This window comes from Phascolarctos cinereus, unplaced genomic scaffold (genome assembly GCF_003287225.1).
Source record: "Phascolarctos cinereus isolate Bilbo 61053 unplaced genomic scaffold, phaCin_HiC Scaffold_4;HRSCAF=312, whole genome shotgun sequence".
Taxonomy (NCBI): domain Eukaryota; kingdom Metazoa; phylum Chordata; class Mammalia; order Diprotodontia; family Phascolarctidae; genus Phascolarctos; species Phascolarctos cinereus.
In genome coordinates, this window is record NW_027555847.1 from 247,180,051 (window position 1) to 247,194,004 (window position 13,954).

General features: G+C 37.1%; 1 protein-coding gene across 2 annotated transcripts; it reads right to left on the reverse strand.

Annotated features, from left to right (window-relative positions):
• Positions 1-574: 574 nt before the first annotated feature.
• Positions 575-10,972, reverse strand: ARL14EPL (ARF like GTPase 14 effector protein like). 2 transcript variants are annotated; one of them, XM_020967370.2, is made up of 5 exons: positions 10,862-10,970; positions 9,356-9,414; positions 7,269-7,379; positions 3,405-3,541; positions 575-1,570 (listed from the first exon to the last, which is right to left on the reverse strand). In XM_020967370.2, exons 3-5 carry the CDS (start codon positions 7,368-7,370, stop codon positions 1,348-1,350), a joined length of 462 nt encoding a protein of 153 aa, XP_020823029.1. In that variant the 5' UTR covers positions 7,371-7,379; positions 9,356-9,414; positions 10,862-10,970; the 3' UTR covers positions 575-1,347. The 2 variants fall into 2 exon arrangements, with proteins under 2 accessions (XP_020823029.1, XP_020823030.1); XM_020967371.2 differs by lacking the exon at positions 9,356-9,414 and having other exon boundaries at positions 10,862-10,972.
• Positions 10,973-13,954: the final 2,982 nt, after the last annotated feature.

The window sequence follows — 13,954 nt, forward strand, 5'->3', positions numbered from 1 at the left end:
AAGCATTCAACTGGGAGCCAGGAGCCTTCATTCTAGTATTCTGCATTCGACCATGAATTAGCTTTACGACCTTAAGAAAGCTGCTTCATCTTTCTGTACCCGTTTCATTGTCTGTAAAATGAGTGAATGAAAGCAGATCGTTTTGAAAAATGCTTCTAGTTCTAAAATCCTATGATTCTACATTACATACTCCCTGGAGTTACTTTTAATAATGATTTTCACCTATTACAAATCTGTATATTACCAATGAACACCTTAAAGGGTCTGGCTTTGACACCTTTGCATTTTTCTTCCTTCTTTTAAATACAGCAATCTACAACAAATCACATTGAACCCTGAAGAACCAAGCAATGAAAAAGCAACACAAGCCTCTGCATTAGCTACTCATCCTGCAACAACTTGGTAGGCATGGAATTATTGCTATGAATATGGTGTTACTTTACAAAGTAATACGGTTAAAAGTTATAAAATGTCATGAAGCTTCAGGCAGCTGCCCTGGTTCACACTGGTTAGACAGAAAGTAAAGTTTCAGAACCTCTTCATGCAGGGGGGAAAAAAAACTACAAACAGCACACACATCATAGAAGTATAATTTATTTAGTCTAAATATTATGACTTTAATAACTTCTATCTAATCACTCTATTCCTATTCCTCATAACCTTAACTTTACTGTAACTCAGAACACACAGAAGATGGTGATATCTAAAAGACAAAAGAAACTCAGAAAAATTTCCACAATACCCTCAACAGCACGAGGGAAAAAAAAGTATTTCAGTCAAGTCCTTAGTTACATACTATGTCTTACAAGAAACTACTTATTAATATACTATATAGCTTGAAACATATAAAACATGCTTTTAAAACACAACTCACATTTTCTTGGTTTTGTTTTTTGTTTTCACTTTCAAGTAGTAGTTGCAAAGTGAAAGCCATTGGGCTTTTGGCTTTAGAAACTAAGAGTTACTACTTCTTATTCTATTTGAATAAAAGATAAATTTTTGTTTATGGAAAATAGTCCAAATAATATGCAAATTTTTAAATCTCAAGACAATTTCTGCACTGGACCTCGTGACAAACAAAACTATAAAGAAAATGAGAAAGAAATTAAATTATTCCATTCCATTATGCGTAAGAAAATGTTTTCTTTTTGGCGTTTGGAACATCTTAAAGTTTAGAAAACTGTAACTGAGGAAAACCTGAATTAGCACATCTAAGGAGAGGTGCTTTTTTGATCGTTCACCACAATGAAATTATTTTTTTCATATTAATCAGACATTTTGGAAAGACAAAATGAAAAGAGTTGAGGCAATAACTTCCTATTAAGCACAAATCTTCTCACAAAGGCCTCAGTCAGGAACAAAAAATGGCACTGTGCTAATAACATCACCAGTCTCAGTTACAATATCATCATAGACCCATTTTCTATTACAGCGGCACTCTGGTCCACATTTGTTTGAGTTACATTTGGGACATGGATAGAAGCAACCTAAGCAGTTCTTCTCCAGGCAGTCACATAAGTCTACACCATTACAAATCAGCCGGCCATTCTTGTCATATTTCTTCATCACTCTGCAAGGAAAATCATGAATATAGTTCACTTTGTTTTCAATATTTAAAGTGAGTTATCTCTAGGTAAACTTCATTTTTAAAAATTCTCTTCACACTGTGCTAATAGCATTGTGGTTAAACATAACAAAATTTCTGTATACAATTTAACAGTGATACCAAAGAAAATCCAAATCAACTTGAACTATCAACAAGAAAGAAAATAACTTACTCAATTAGTCACATACAGTAACACCTCATTTATCCGGCACTGTTGAAGAACTAGGTGTTCCATTTAAGGGAATTATTCAAAAAGATAGCTTAAATTTACACCTTCAATTTCCAATTTAAAAAAAAAGATTTGGATGGAAATCTTTCTAAAACGCATTATACACATACCTATTTTCTAAAATAATGGATATTAAACTTAATTAAGCCCTTTCTTGATGATTCAGGAATATAAATTATCATGCAAAGATGTAATATGACAGTTTTTTCTATGACCTCTCCTGATGTTGGGCATCACTTCTGCTGTCAAGATCATCTGACTCTTGTAATCCTCAGCTTTTTAAATTGCTTTTAATATGTTGTGGTCTGAGAAATCAGAAAGCCAAGACTGTTAGAATTGTATATAAATAGCACTGTATTTTCGTACAGAGTATAAGAGCTTTAGTGCATTGGATTTGTAATAGCTCATGATACTTCTATTAACAGAGAAAGCTTTCATAAAAATAATTCCTTATTTGAAAAAACTTCATTAATATTGTGAAGATGATATGCCTTATATCAGCATAACAAAAGTACCTCTATAAAACCTGTATTTGCTCATTCCACATTGGTCAAAAATAGAAATGGACTTTAGCAAAACTGTCTAGTTCCTCCTTTGTCTGGAGTACTCTCTTCTAAGTGGTAAGGCCTCTACCTCCCCTCTACTTACAGTGCCTAATGCTTTCCTCCTTTCTTCATCTCTTTCCCCTTAAAATAGGTAAAGACCTGACAGCAGTATTTAGCTTATTGACTGACTCTTACTTTGTTATGAATAAGTCTGTCAATAGTAACCAGTATTGTTAACTTAACCATCATATTTCTTTAATTGTGAAATAAAATGTTCTATCCCCTCGTTAAGGAATTTCAGGTATCAATAAGTATATAAGGTTATTTTATGCAAATGCATAAGAAACAGGCGAAGAAAAGAGATCCCCAAAAATCATACTATTCAACTGGAGAGAGGGGAGGCAGAAGAGAAATCTTCAGAACTCAAACTCCACTTCCTGTATACTCTTTTTTAACAGCTGGAAGGGATCTTAAAGATGTCCAATACCTGGGCAAAGCCAGAAGATTTAAACACATTAAACACATGTTCTACTTGATCTTAGCCAAAAGGACAAGAAGCAATTCTGTGCTACCCCAGAGGAAGGCTATTCTTGGGAGTGGCTAGGGGCAGAGATGCTTTTCTTTCTTCACCATCACCTTCTTCCAGACTCTAGAGCCTTCCTTGCCCTATAGAACATACACCAGAAAGCTATTCTTCCTCCCGATGCTAGGCCTTCTCTATATCATCTCTGATAATGAAGTTTCTAACCACAAAATATGTAATTGTAACACAGTTCCTTTAATAGAGGTATTACTGCATTACAAAGGCTCAAAGACCTTTTTTTACTAACTTCCTGCTTCTTGGCTGTATTCCAGATGATTGAGGATTCCACAAGCCTGACCTCCGGATAAATGGGGTACTAATGTAATTTTAAAAAGCTTTTTTCATAAATCACAAACCAAAAAAACTCCCAAATTACAAATCTTATGTAAAGGAAACTCATTCCACAATCCCCTATTCTTATATAGTAAATTATTATCTTACTTGTTCACAGAAAAATACTCATTCATCTTTGACATGTGGGCCTTCTTTTTCTGCTCTCTGGTTTCAGGATTGAAGTCTGCAACCTGAGGTCCTGGGTTTTGAAATGCTAAGGATTTTAATTGTCGCTCTATTTGTTGCTATAAAACAAATAAGACTTGTTAGTAACTACAGCTTTATAGTTTCATATTGTTTTATTTTTGCTCAAATTGTATTATTCATATTGGCATAATGGCATGAAATATATAGTTGTTTTATATACCAAACTCCATAATGGCATGAAATATATAGATGTTTTATATACCAAACTCCAAAGAGTGTTTCAATTTTTCAAGAAGTTAATTCTTGTCATTGTTAGAAATACATAAACTCTTAAGACCTTTGAACTCTATGTACTTTTTTTTATTTTTAAAAGGTCTTAATGTAGCTAAATACTCCCATGACAGAAGAAAAAATCCTTATGCTGTAAACAAGAACTGCTAACCTCCACAGTATCTCTTACATTTATCCCTTTCTCTTCACTTACACAGCCTAGTTCAAGGCCTCACCACTCTCACCTGGACTGTTGCAATAGTCTTCTAATTGGTCTCCCAACATCCAATTTCACCCCTGCTCCAATTCATCCTCCACACAGATAGCAAATTAATATTCTTAAAGCATAGGTGTGACCATGTCACTTCTCTGCTCAAAAAACTCCAATGGCTCCTATTGCCTCCAAAATCAATACATACTCTTTTGTTCCACATTTAAAGCCCTTCACAATCTTATTTCAGCCTATCTTTCAATGCTGATTACACATTATTCCTCATCATGCACTCTACTTCAAACCAAACTGTCCTACTTATCACAGGATCTTAGATTTAAAGCTAATGCCCAACCTCCCTTATTTTACAGATAAGGAAACTGAGGCACAGAGAGGTGAAGTGACACACAGCTAGTAAGTTCTTGAAACATGATCTGAAACCTGGTCTTCCTGACATGAAGTCCAGCACTACACCATGCTGCCTACACTTGATCTTTCATCTTCTGTCTCCATTGTTTTTTGCACAGGCTATCGGTTCCCTGAGCCTCCTCACTTCTTCCTCTTAGAATCAATCCCCTGGCTTCCTTCAGAGCTCAGGTCAAGTGCCACCTACTCCAGCAGAAGTCTTTCTTGACCCCCTCAATGGCTAGTGGCTCCCCACAAATAATTTTGCGCATATTTTGCACTTAATTTTCTACATTCACGTTGTTTCCCCCTTACTGTAATGTCCTGGAAGACAAGGACTGGTTTGTTTTTGTCTTTGTGGCCCCACTACCTAAAATAGAGCCTGGCCCACAGTAGGCACTTCATGCTTGTTGAAAGGATCAAATATGAACCAGGGCTCAACATCAGGTGCCTATAATAGGTAGTAGAGCAGTATATGTTTCCAAATATAACCAGGTGTTTGGACTGATGTCCCTGTGGAACAGGAAAAGGTCTAAAAACAAAACTGTGAATTCTTGGAATTGTAGTCATAGACAGATGGTTCTCCTCCCAACAGGGGAGGGAGGGAAACCATCATGAATTGGAGCCAGTGGCAGACTTCCCCTCCTTGGCTGCCATCTGCTCTCCTCTCTTACAGCAGGAAAAACTCCAGGTATGGCAGAAAGTCCAGCCCTGCCTTTGAAACGGCAATAGTATCATTTTCTCACAAGGCAAAAGAAGTTTCTCTGGGGCTACAATTCCCAGAATTCACAGCTAGGTTTTAGAATTCTCACTAACCTCGAGGTGAAAATAGTCCAAATATATAGCTGAACCATTATCAGATGTCTAAGCACTAATCAAACATTATATAAACTGTAAGCTGGCAGTAAAGTACCTCAGTGGGCAAGGTATTCACAATAGAGAACTCAAAATCTATCACCCCACCCCCAATCCTAGAAAGGTTTTATAGCCTGCCTATTTTATCCAACCAGCACCACCCTTATCAAAAATTGATGTGGATTTGAAGTATATGGACCCACAGAATACAACTCAAATGATGGACAAACTTAAAGGATTTACTCTACACGACTCAGAAAACAAGAAAATTGTCACTTAAACTGGTCATTTGATCAAACTAAAACCATTGCTCAGGTAAAGATTATTGGATTTTTAGCTTTTAAGTTACATATTAACAAAGGAAAAGAAATCCAAGTATTTGTAAGACTATTTTAAACACTGAAGTAGAAAGAATGCTATTTTGAGGAATATTAAGAAAGAATATCAAACTAAGCACAACAAAATTTAGTTTGACCTTTATCTTCAATAGAAGAGAAACTAACAAGGGATATTCATTAAATAAATTGGGAATAAAATCATACACACCATTAAAATACGGCTTGTTATAGTAACTCAGTCTAAAACTAATTAGGTTTCTTTTTGCTCTGGCTTAAAAAAAAACTTATGACTACCATAATGTCTAAATCTGGTCTACTTGTAGATACGGCCACTAAAGTCACAAACATTACTTTTTAAAATCACATCAGTGTACTGTATATAGTACTCTATAGTATAGTACTCTAAAAATATATGAGATCATTATTTTAAAAAACACGAATATATAAATATTTTAGAAAGCATTTTATTGCACTGGACTAGAAATTAAAAGTTTTATTTCAGTTCCAATATTATATTGTATAAAATCAAAGAATCAAAACTAAAAGGAATCTTGGAATACATCTAGCTAATCTCCCTAAATGATATCACCTAAAGTGTTTTGTTTCTGATGCTTCAGTGTACTTAAATGTAGCACACCTCCTACAGGAGAGGCCAGTTTTTCCTTAAAAGGAACTGAAACTATCACAGAGATTTAATTAGTACAGAGGACTGAAGCTTGAACCACCAATATAGTTTCCTGATTGCCTGAGTACAAAATCCAGCACGGGAGTCAGTGGCTTTTTTCTTAGACTCAACACAGGCTTCTGACCTGCAAGCCACCATAGCAAACGCCAAGGCAAGGAAGCTATGCCCAACTGAATCAATGTTGCATCCTTGATGAACATCCTTTCTATGCTTCTGCTAAGTAAACTTCCTTTTCGTTAAGGAAGAAAAAAATGGCCTACAAGTGTCTCTTTACATTGCAATCCCAAACCTGTACCACCAGACAGGCCTGAGTCAGGTCTGGACTAGAACATCTAGTTTGTCTCTAATCCAAAGCAATACTGAATTAATGATGTTCCTAGATTATGTGCTACTTGGCGTCACTATGCAGGAAATTCCTAAATCACTAACAAGTTATATTCCAAAAGATTGTTTTCAAGTCAATGTTTTAGAACTCAAACCCCATTTTCCCACAGGAATAATGTTACAAAGTAGGGTTAAGTTCTCAAACCAGGCCACAAAAAGCTCATTAAACCCACAATGTACCTACAGTTTGGAACTCCATAATGCTCTGAAATACATAACAATGTTTATTTGAGGAAATACACTCAGAATTTCAATTTGGGACATCCGGTGCCTGTCTTTCTTCCCACAAGGTAGCCCTGGTAAAGCTCTTCTTTTACCACCACCACCTCCTGGGAAGTGGGAATAGGGACTTGCCAAGCTCCAAGACACTGGAGGACTTCTATTATCTGAGGAAGGGACTCCTAAGGTTAAAGAAGAAAGGAACTAGATTAGAGGCAGTAGCAGGATCTGCTGCAGTCATGTGGATAGGAAGAGATTGCAAGGAAGGCAATCTCTAGCAGCCTACAGCTGTCAGAAGAAAAAAGTGTGGGCTTGCCATTTCATTAGCACAATGCCTGGCACACAGTAAGTGCTTAAAATCTTAATGACAGATATATTAAATTCAAGAGAAATCTATAGTTAAGGTTACATGAGATAAAGAATTCCTGTATAACACTAATAAAACTCTAATTTCATACCAGTTGCTTCTGTCCAATTTGACAGTCTCTCTCAGGAAAACTTGAATCTGCATGTTGAGTGGAACTGTTTTTTTCATTATCAAGTTCAGATGGTGCACTCATTTCTGATCACTAAAAAAAAATTTCACAAAAGTAACATATTAAAATATTATGAACTTGGTAACATTATATTAGAGAGATAATTTATATATTACTAACTTGAGCTAGCATACTATTTTTTTCCTTTGTTTTTAATCACTAGTTCTCAAAAAGCGTGCTTGGGACTCACTATCTCTATTTCCACATCATATACTCACTCCTTAAGCTTCTACAATCTGGCCTCCACCCACACCACTCTGATACTCCTCTCTCTCAAAGATTTCTAGTGACTCTCTACCAGAAAGGTAGTGTCTTCAGTCTCCTTTGCTCACTGCACTTCTTCTCATCTGCTAAATATGAGCAGAACTCACTCTCATGGCTTCAACTTTAAGGGACTGACTTTAAATTGTACTTTTGTAGCCCTGATTTCTCACCTGAGCTCCAGTCTAAAACCTCTAATTTCCTGCCAGACATTTCCATTTTTGCATTTAGCTATCCTCCCAAAACAATTTTGCCTCCAAACATTTTTGTCAATAGTACTATCTTTCTCCCAATTACCTTGGTTCAAAACCTCTGAATGAACTGATACTTCACAGAGTTCCTTTCTTATGCTATCTTTTTAAGTGCTTGTCTTCTTTCTCCCTAACTCAAGCTTAGACCCACAGCATCGTAAAGCTGCTGACAAGGCAGAGAAATTACGAGGCTACTCCTGAACCAGTCCCCTGGTTACATTCCTCAACAATTTGCATATTGAATTGTAAATACCAAAGAACTGTGGAGAAGGAGGGATCTTTGACCACGCATGAAGCTGTTAACGATCTAACCAAACAAGAGAAGTTGCAAGGATAAATTCTAACCCAAAAGTTAGCTTCTACTAGTGTCTAGTATTCAATGAATTACATTGCTTGGAATAAATTAGGTTATATCAATTAGATCTACATAGTAACCCCAAGGAAATGCTCTGAAAGTTAATTTTTAAAATTAGAATTTTAAATTAATGGTCTCTAAGATGGTCAAAATGTTTTCACTAAAAGTCACAGAGGAGGTTTGTTACATTCATCTTCCTCTTATCCTCTAATACCATCACTAGTTCCCACACTTGCTAACTGAAAAGTGGTTGACATTTTTGAAAACTGTGGCAAATCCCATCAAAGCAGTTTTTGCAAAGGGATGTAGGTGATCACTATATCATTTAAGTTAAAGCTGTAGCAGATGGCTCCCTCAGAGACCAAGTACACAGATGTATCCACCCACAAAATTGCTCAACAACCCCCTGAAAATATTTGTTGCCATAATGAAAAATGCTCATCTCTTCCTGTACAAGCAATTTTAACTAGAATAAAACATTCCAAAATGTTATTTAAACAGCACAAAAAGACCTTTATCAAACCAATAACTCCAAGCAATCCAATATAATGCTGATAATCAATAACTTTAGCTAAATTCTCTAAGTGGGCTTCCCTATCCAAGTTTTAAGTGTTCATATAAATATCTCCTAGAGACTTTTAAAGTTTAAAAAAAAAAACCTTCAATAACAACAAAGTTTTCAGTAACCAGGGAATTCTATCAGATGCTTACACCTAGGACCAAAAGCAAATCATATCACTCAACAGCTGCTCTACTAAATATGCTTGGGAAATCAATTTACCTCAAATACATAAATAATGACAAAAATTTTCCTAAGTCCCTGCAGGGATAGTAAAGTTCTTTCACATTCATTTTCTTTTACTTTATATTTACACTGAAGACTTTTAAAGAGCCCCCTAATTTCTCACACTTGCAACTGCAATTCATATATATTTTAAAAAATCAACATTCTGTGATTTATTACCACCCCAACCCTATCATTTTTAGGAGAAATAAAGATTAAAATGAATCAACTACAAAGAAAAACTGAAATTTAGAAGCCAGCACTAGCCAGATTAGTTTCTCTATTTTTAGGACTTCCTGCTTTTCCCCTACAGTTTTCTTCTGCAGAGACTAGAGTAGTAAAGGAAAGGTATACATACCTTCAAGTTTGATTCAAAATAATCTGTATGTAGAAGAGAAAAAGGCTGCAATACTCATACTATGGAAAGAGAAAGAGAGAGAGATTGTATTCTCTTGTTTCCTTTGTTTTGCCAGGAAGCCACAGATTTCTCCTGGGAAAAACTGTAAGGCCTCAAAGGTGCTCCTACAATTTAATGCTTCTATAATAATGGCTTAGGAGAAGGGGGGGAAAGAAAAAATATATAAACTTTTATTTTGCCTTATTTTTCACTGTGAATCAGGTTTTCAAAATCACAGTAAACAAAATGTTAGCTCCACCACCTCTCCTACAAGACCTAGCAACATTTGCATAAACAAAATTTGTCCCATTTTGCCAACTAAAATGATTACTGAACCTCCAAGCAAAAGCCTGCCAAATGTTTCCACAGGCAATATTAACCTACCAAAAAGGTATCTTTTAGCCATTTCTCCCCCCAAAGTTCACCCAAGATCAAGCAGAAAATCAACTTCCTTAGAAAATACACTAACCTCATAGTCCTAAGAAAACTAAAGTAACAATGAAGAAGTCATAACTATCTCTTTCCTAACATAACAGTGCATATGTAATGGTTATAGTCACGGTAAAATTAGAATGAAAAACTTTGATAATTCAATTTAACATATATTTAAGATCCTACTATGTGCAAGGCAGTCTGTTACGGCCCTAGTGAAACACAAACAAAATAAACAGGCACTGCCCTCAAGAACTTGCATTCCACTTACCTTTGATAATTATTTGTCTTTCTTTGATAATTATTTTTGTGTCTATTTCCACGTGTAAATATATACCTCACCAGCCCCACTCCTACTCAACTATATACTCCTTAAGGCAAGGTATCATGTTTTTGGTTTGAATTCACCTCAGCCCTATCCCCATCACCTAGAACAGTGCTTGGCATATGGAAAGTGCCTTAATACTTATTAATCAATTGTATAATCAACAGCTTGATTGGGCAAATAAACTTGAAATATTTGAGGGAAATTTTACCATAAAATTTACTCTATATACAAATGTAATATTGGGCTATTGGATTTTTATTAGCTTCCTCCGGCTTGCCAGTACCCACTTACGTATATTGAGAAGCTATAAAATGTATTTTCTTTACCAAGGCCTCCCCTTTTCAGACAACTGATGAAGGATGAGGCTGCTCCCTTCCCCAGACAGAGGGAATTCATTCCTCCAAATGAAACCAGGGTGTCCCCTCCCCTGCCCCCCCTTTCAGTGCTAGGGCGCCTTCCAGCACCCCCCGGACCCCCCAGGGGTTCCTGCCCTCCTCCCCTCCCCCACCCCAACCCCCACTCTTCTCAGTTGACGGGAGTTACAAGAAGAGAAACCCTCAGGGGACGGGGAAAAAAAAAACAAACCATAACTGAACCTCACTGAAAATGTAAAAAACAAAACAAAAAAAGGGGGTTGGGGGGAAAAGTCAAGAAGGGAAAGGAGAAGTGGGGGAGGGGGAGCAGAGGCACTTAGGCCAGACACTAACCAGACAGCCACCGAGCTACGAGCCACACCAACTACAGCCACGAGGCGGAGTGGGAAGCGGGGCTTGGAAGGGGTGGGGCTTCAGGGGCAGCGCGCATGCCCCTTCTGCGCTCTCCCATTGGCTCCATAAGGTCCCGTGGCTCCCCAGCATCCAGCTACTGCCTTGCTGAAAAGCCACGTGAGGGCTTTTAGGCGTTGGTTGGCAGTTACTTTCATCTTTTTTTTTTTTCGTTGGTTTACTAACCCCTCAAAAAAAATATCCCTCCGCCAAAAGAAAATTAAAACGTTAAAAGAAGGTTTGTTTTTTGTGTTTTGTTTTCTGAAATTCCTGAAACTAGGAGGCATAGTTAAGAGAGTCGAAGTCAAGTAGAGACCTGACTTCAAATTTGAACTCAGACAGTTCCTTGTTATGTGACCCTGGGCGACTCATTTAACGGCTCTTGGCCTCAGTTTACCCATCTGTACAATGGAGATAATAACAACACCTACCTAATACGGCTGCTGTGAAGCTCAAATGAGGTAACATTTATTTGCAAACTTTAAAGTTTCATGCAGTGTTTCAATTACTTGAAACTGCACTAAGATTTTTGGGATAACCTGTATAAATGCTAATTATTATTATTGTTATTCCGTTATCACCAGATTTAAAACATAAGGGGAATGGGAAAAATACCAAAGAGAAGCCAAAGAAGAAATCAATTTTGGATCTATCTATACTGTGGTACATTGGGAAATTGGATGTGAAGTCTGAGAACTGGGTTCCAATCTTCCAGCTGACACATAACTACCTGAGAGACCCTGTGAGGGGTGGGGAATCTGTGTCCTCGAGGCCACATATGGCCCTCTAGTTCCTCAAGTGCAACCCTTTGACTGAATCCAAACTTCAAAGAACAAATCCCCTTAATGAAAGGATTTATTCTGTAAAACTTGGCCTCAGTCAAAAGGTTGCAAGAGGACCTGGAAGGACATAGGTTCCTGGTCCCTGCTAGGTAAATCACTTAACCTCTCCAGGACCAAGTTTCATTAGCAGCAATATTGTAGTGTTGGACTAGGTAACCTCAAGGTTCTCTTCCAACTCTAAAATTATGATGCTATTATGATGTTTTCCCAGGAAGACACTTTGACTTGGTTATTAATATCAAATGTTTTAGTATTATGTATCATTTCAAAGAATTTAAGAGAATTAGCCAAATTCTCTTGTTCCACAATGTTTTTGTATCACAGACTATTCTTGATTAGAAGGCCTCTGTCAAGGACTTGAAAAAATCTTTATACCAAAATTTTCACTGTACTAGTATTATCTTTTATAATGGAATTTGATAAATACTGAAAGAAAAGTAATTTTGATTGTGTTGGAGTAGCAGGAGTCCCAATTTTAAAAAAAAGCCAGCTTTCTTTTTTGCTTAGCACTGCAAATATCATTTGAGGAAAATGCCTAAAGAGCTCCACCAACAATAACACATCACAGTTATGTGACTCTTTAAGATTACAAAAGCTCTCTCTATATAATTTCATTTGAATCTCATAACTCTGGCAGATAGTAATATATTACTGATCTCTGATTTATAGAGGTAGAAACTGGGGGGAAGGAAGGAAGAGAGGAAGGGAGGGAAATAAGCATTTATTAAGTGCCAGGCATTATGCTAAGCACTTTATAAATATCTTACCTACATAACTCAGTTAAGAAATACTTCCTCAGTTCTCCTCAATTCTTCAATTACTGAGGGTAGGCTATACCCAGATTACTTGCATAGGAAATATATTTGATGTTTGACTGATGACTTTGTATTTTGAAACTGTCTTTTAAAAAAAGATAATTTTCATCCTAAAGGAAGAATTTTCTTTATCAAAGCTAATTCTTTCTGAACCCTTCCAGGACCTCACTCCTATACTTATTGCCTACTCTTCCAGACTCTTTAGTCTCTTCCCATTGAACATCTGAAGCTTTACCTAGTCTCAAAAAAAAAAAAAGACCCTGGAATGTTCTTGCTTTCTTTTCCAGCTAGGTTCATTTCAAAGGCCTCATCTGTAAAATGATGAGGTTGGACTAAATAAACTCTAGAATTCTGAACCCTATGATGATTTCTCTTAATCTCAAAGTCATTGATTTTTTTTTCAGTAGCTTGTGGAGTTGTGGGGACAAGTAGGCAATCAAGGAAGGTCCCCAAAATACACATCCAATAGGTGGAATCCTATAAGCAGTTCAGGGAGAAGGCCACTGCAGACAGGCAGCAAGACATAAGAAGATTCTGAAGATGGTCACTAAGAATTAGCCCCAGAAAATAAACATTTGACATCAAGGAAGTCTGTCAGCAGATAACACAGGCTTAAACATTGGGATTCCAGGCAGCTATCCAATCCCAGAGGAACTGGGGTACCAGCTAGCTAACCAAAGACTGGGTATTTGTCTGTCCATGGCATTTAAGAATGTTGACCATTCCTTCCTAAAATCTTCTTTTCTATTTGCTTCAGTGACTCTGCACTATGCTGGGCTTTTTTTTCTCCCCCTGTGGTTTTTTTTCTTTCTTCCTTTCTTTTTTAAAATTGGTGGCAGGATGGCACTGCTTACCATTCCAGACAGTGTCAACAGGCAATCACAGCCTCACAAAACTTACATGAAAACTAGGTTTATTACAAGAGAAATGAACATGCATGTGGAACCCAAAGAGTTCACAATCCATACAGAAGTCTGCATATTTATGACAACGGGACAAAGGAAGGAGGAGGAAACACAAATCTCTACCTAAAACGGGGGTAGTATGAGAGGGAGAAAGGTGCAGTAGAGGTGAGAAAACCCCTCCTAAAAGAGCAGGGCATTGGCAAAAGCCTCTTTCTTTTCTCTTGAGAACTGCTAGACTATAAAGGTAGGATAATCTGCTTATCTACAGGGTCCCAGATGCACAAGCAGTTTCTCAGCCTAGCCCAGACTGACTGGCACTTATTGATTCCCAAGGACACACAGGGTGTCCAGTTTGAGATGCAAACAACAAATTATGTCAGTGGGCGGGGGAGGGGGGCGGGGAGACACTTTGTCCTTGACTCATTCAAGGCCTCCAACATGCTTTGGGTCTAGTGTTTCAGGAAAAAATGTTAA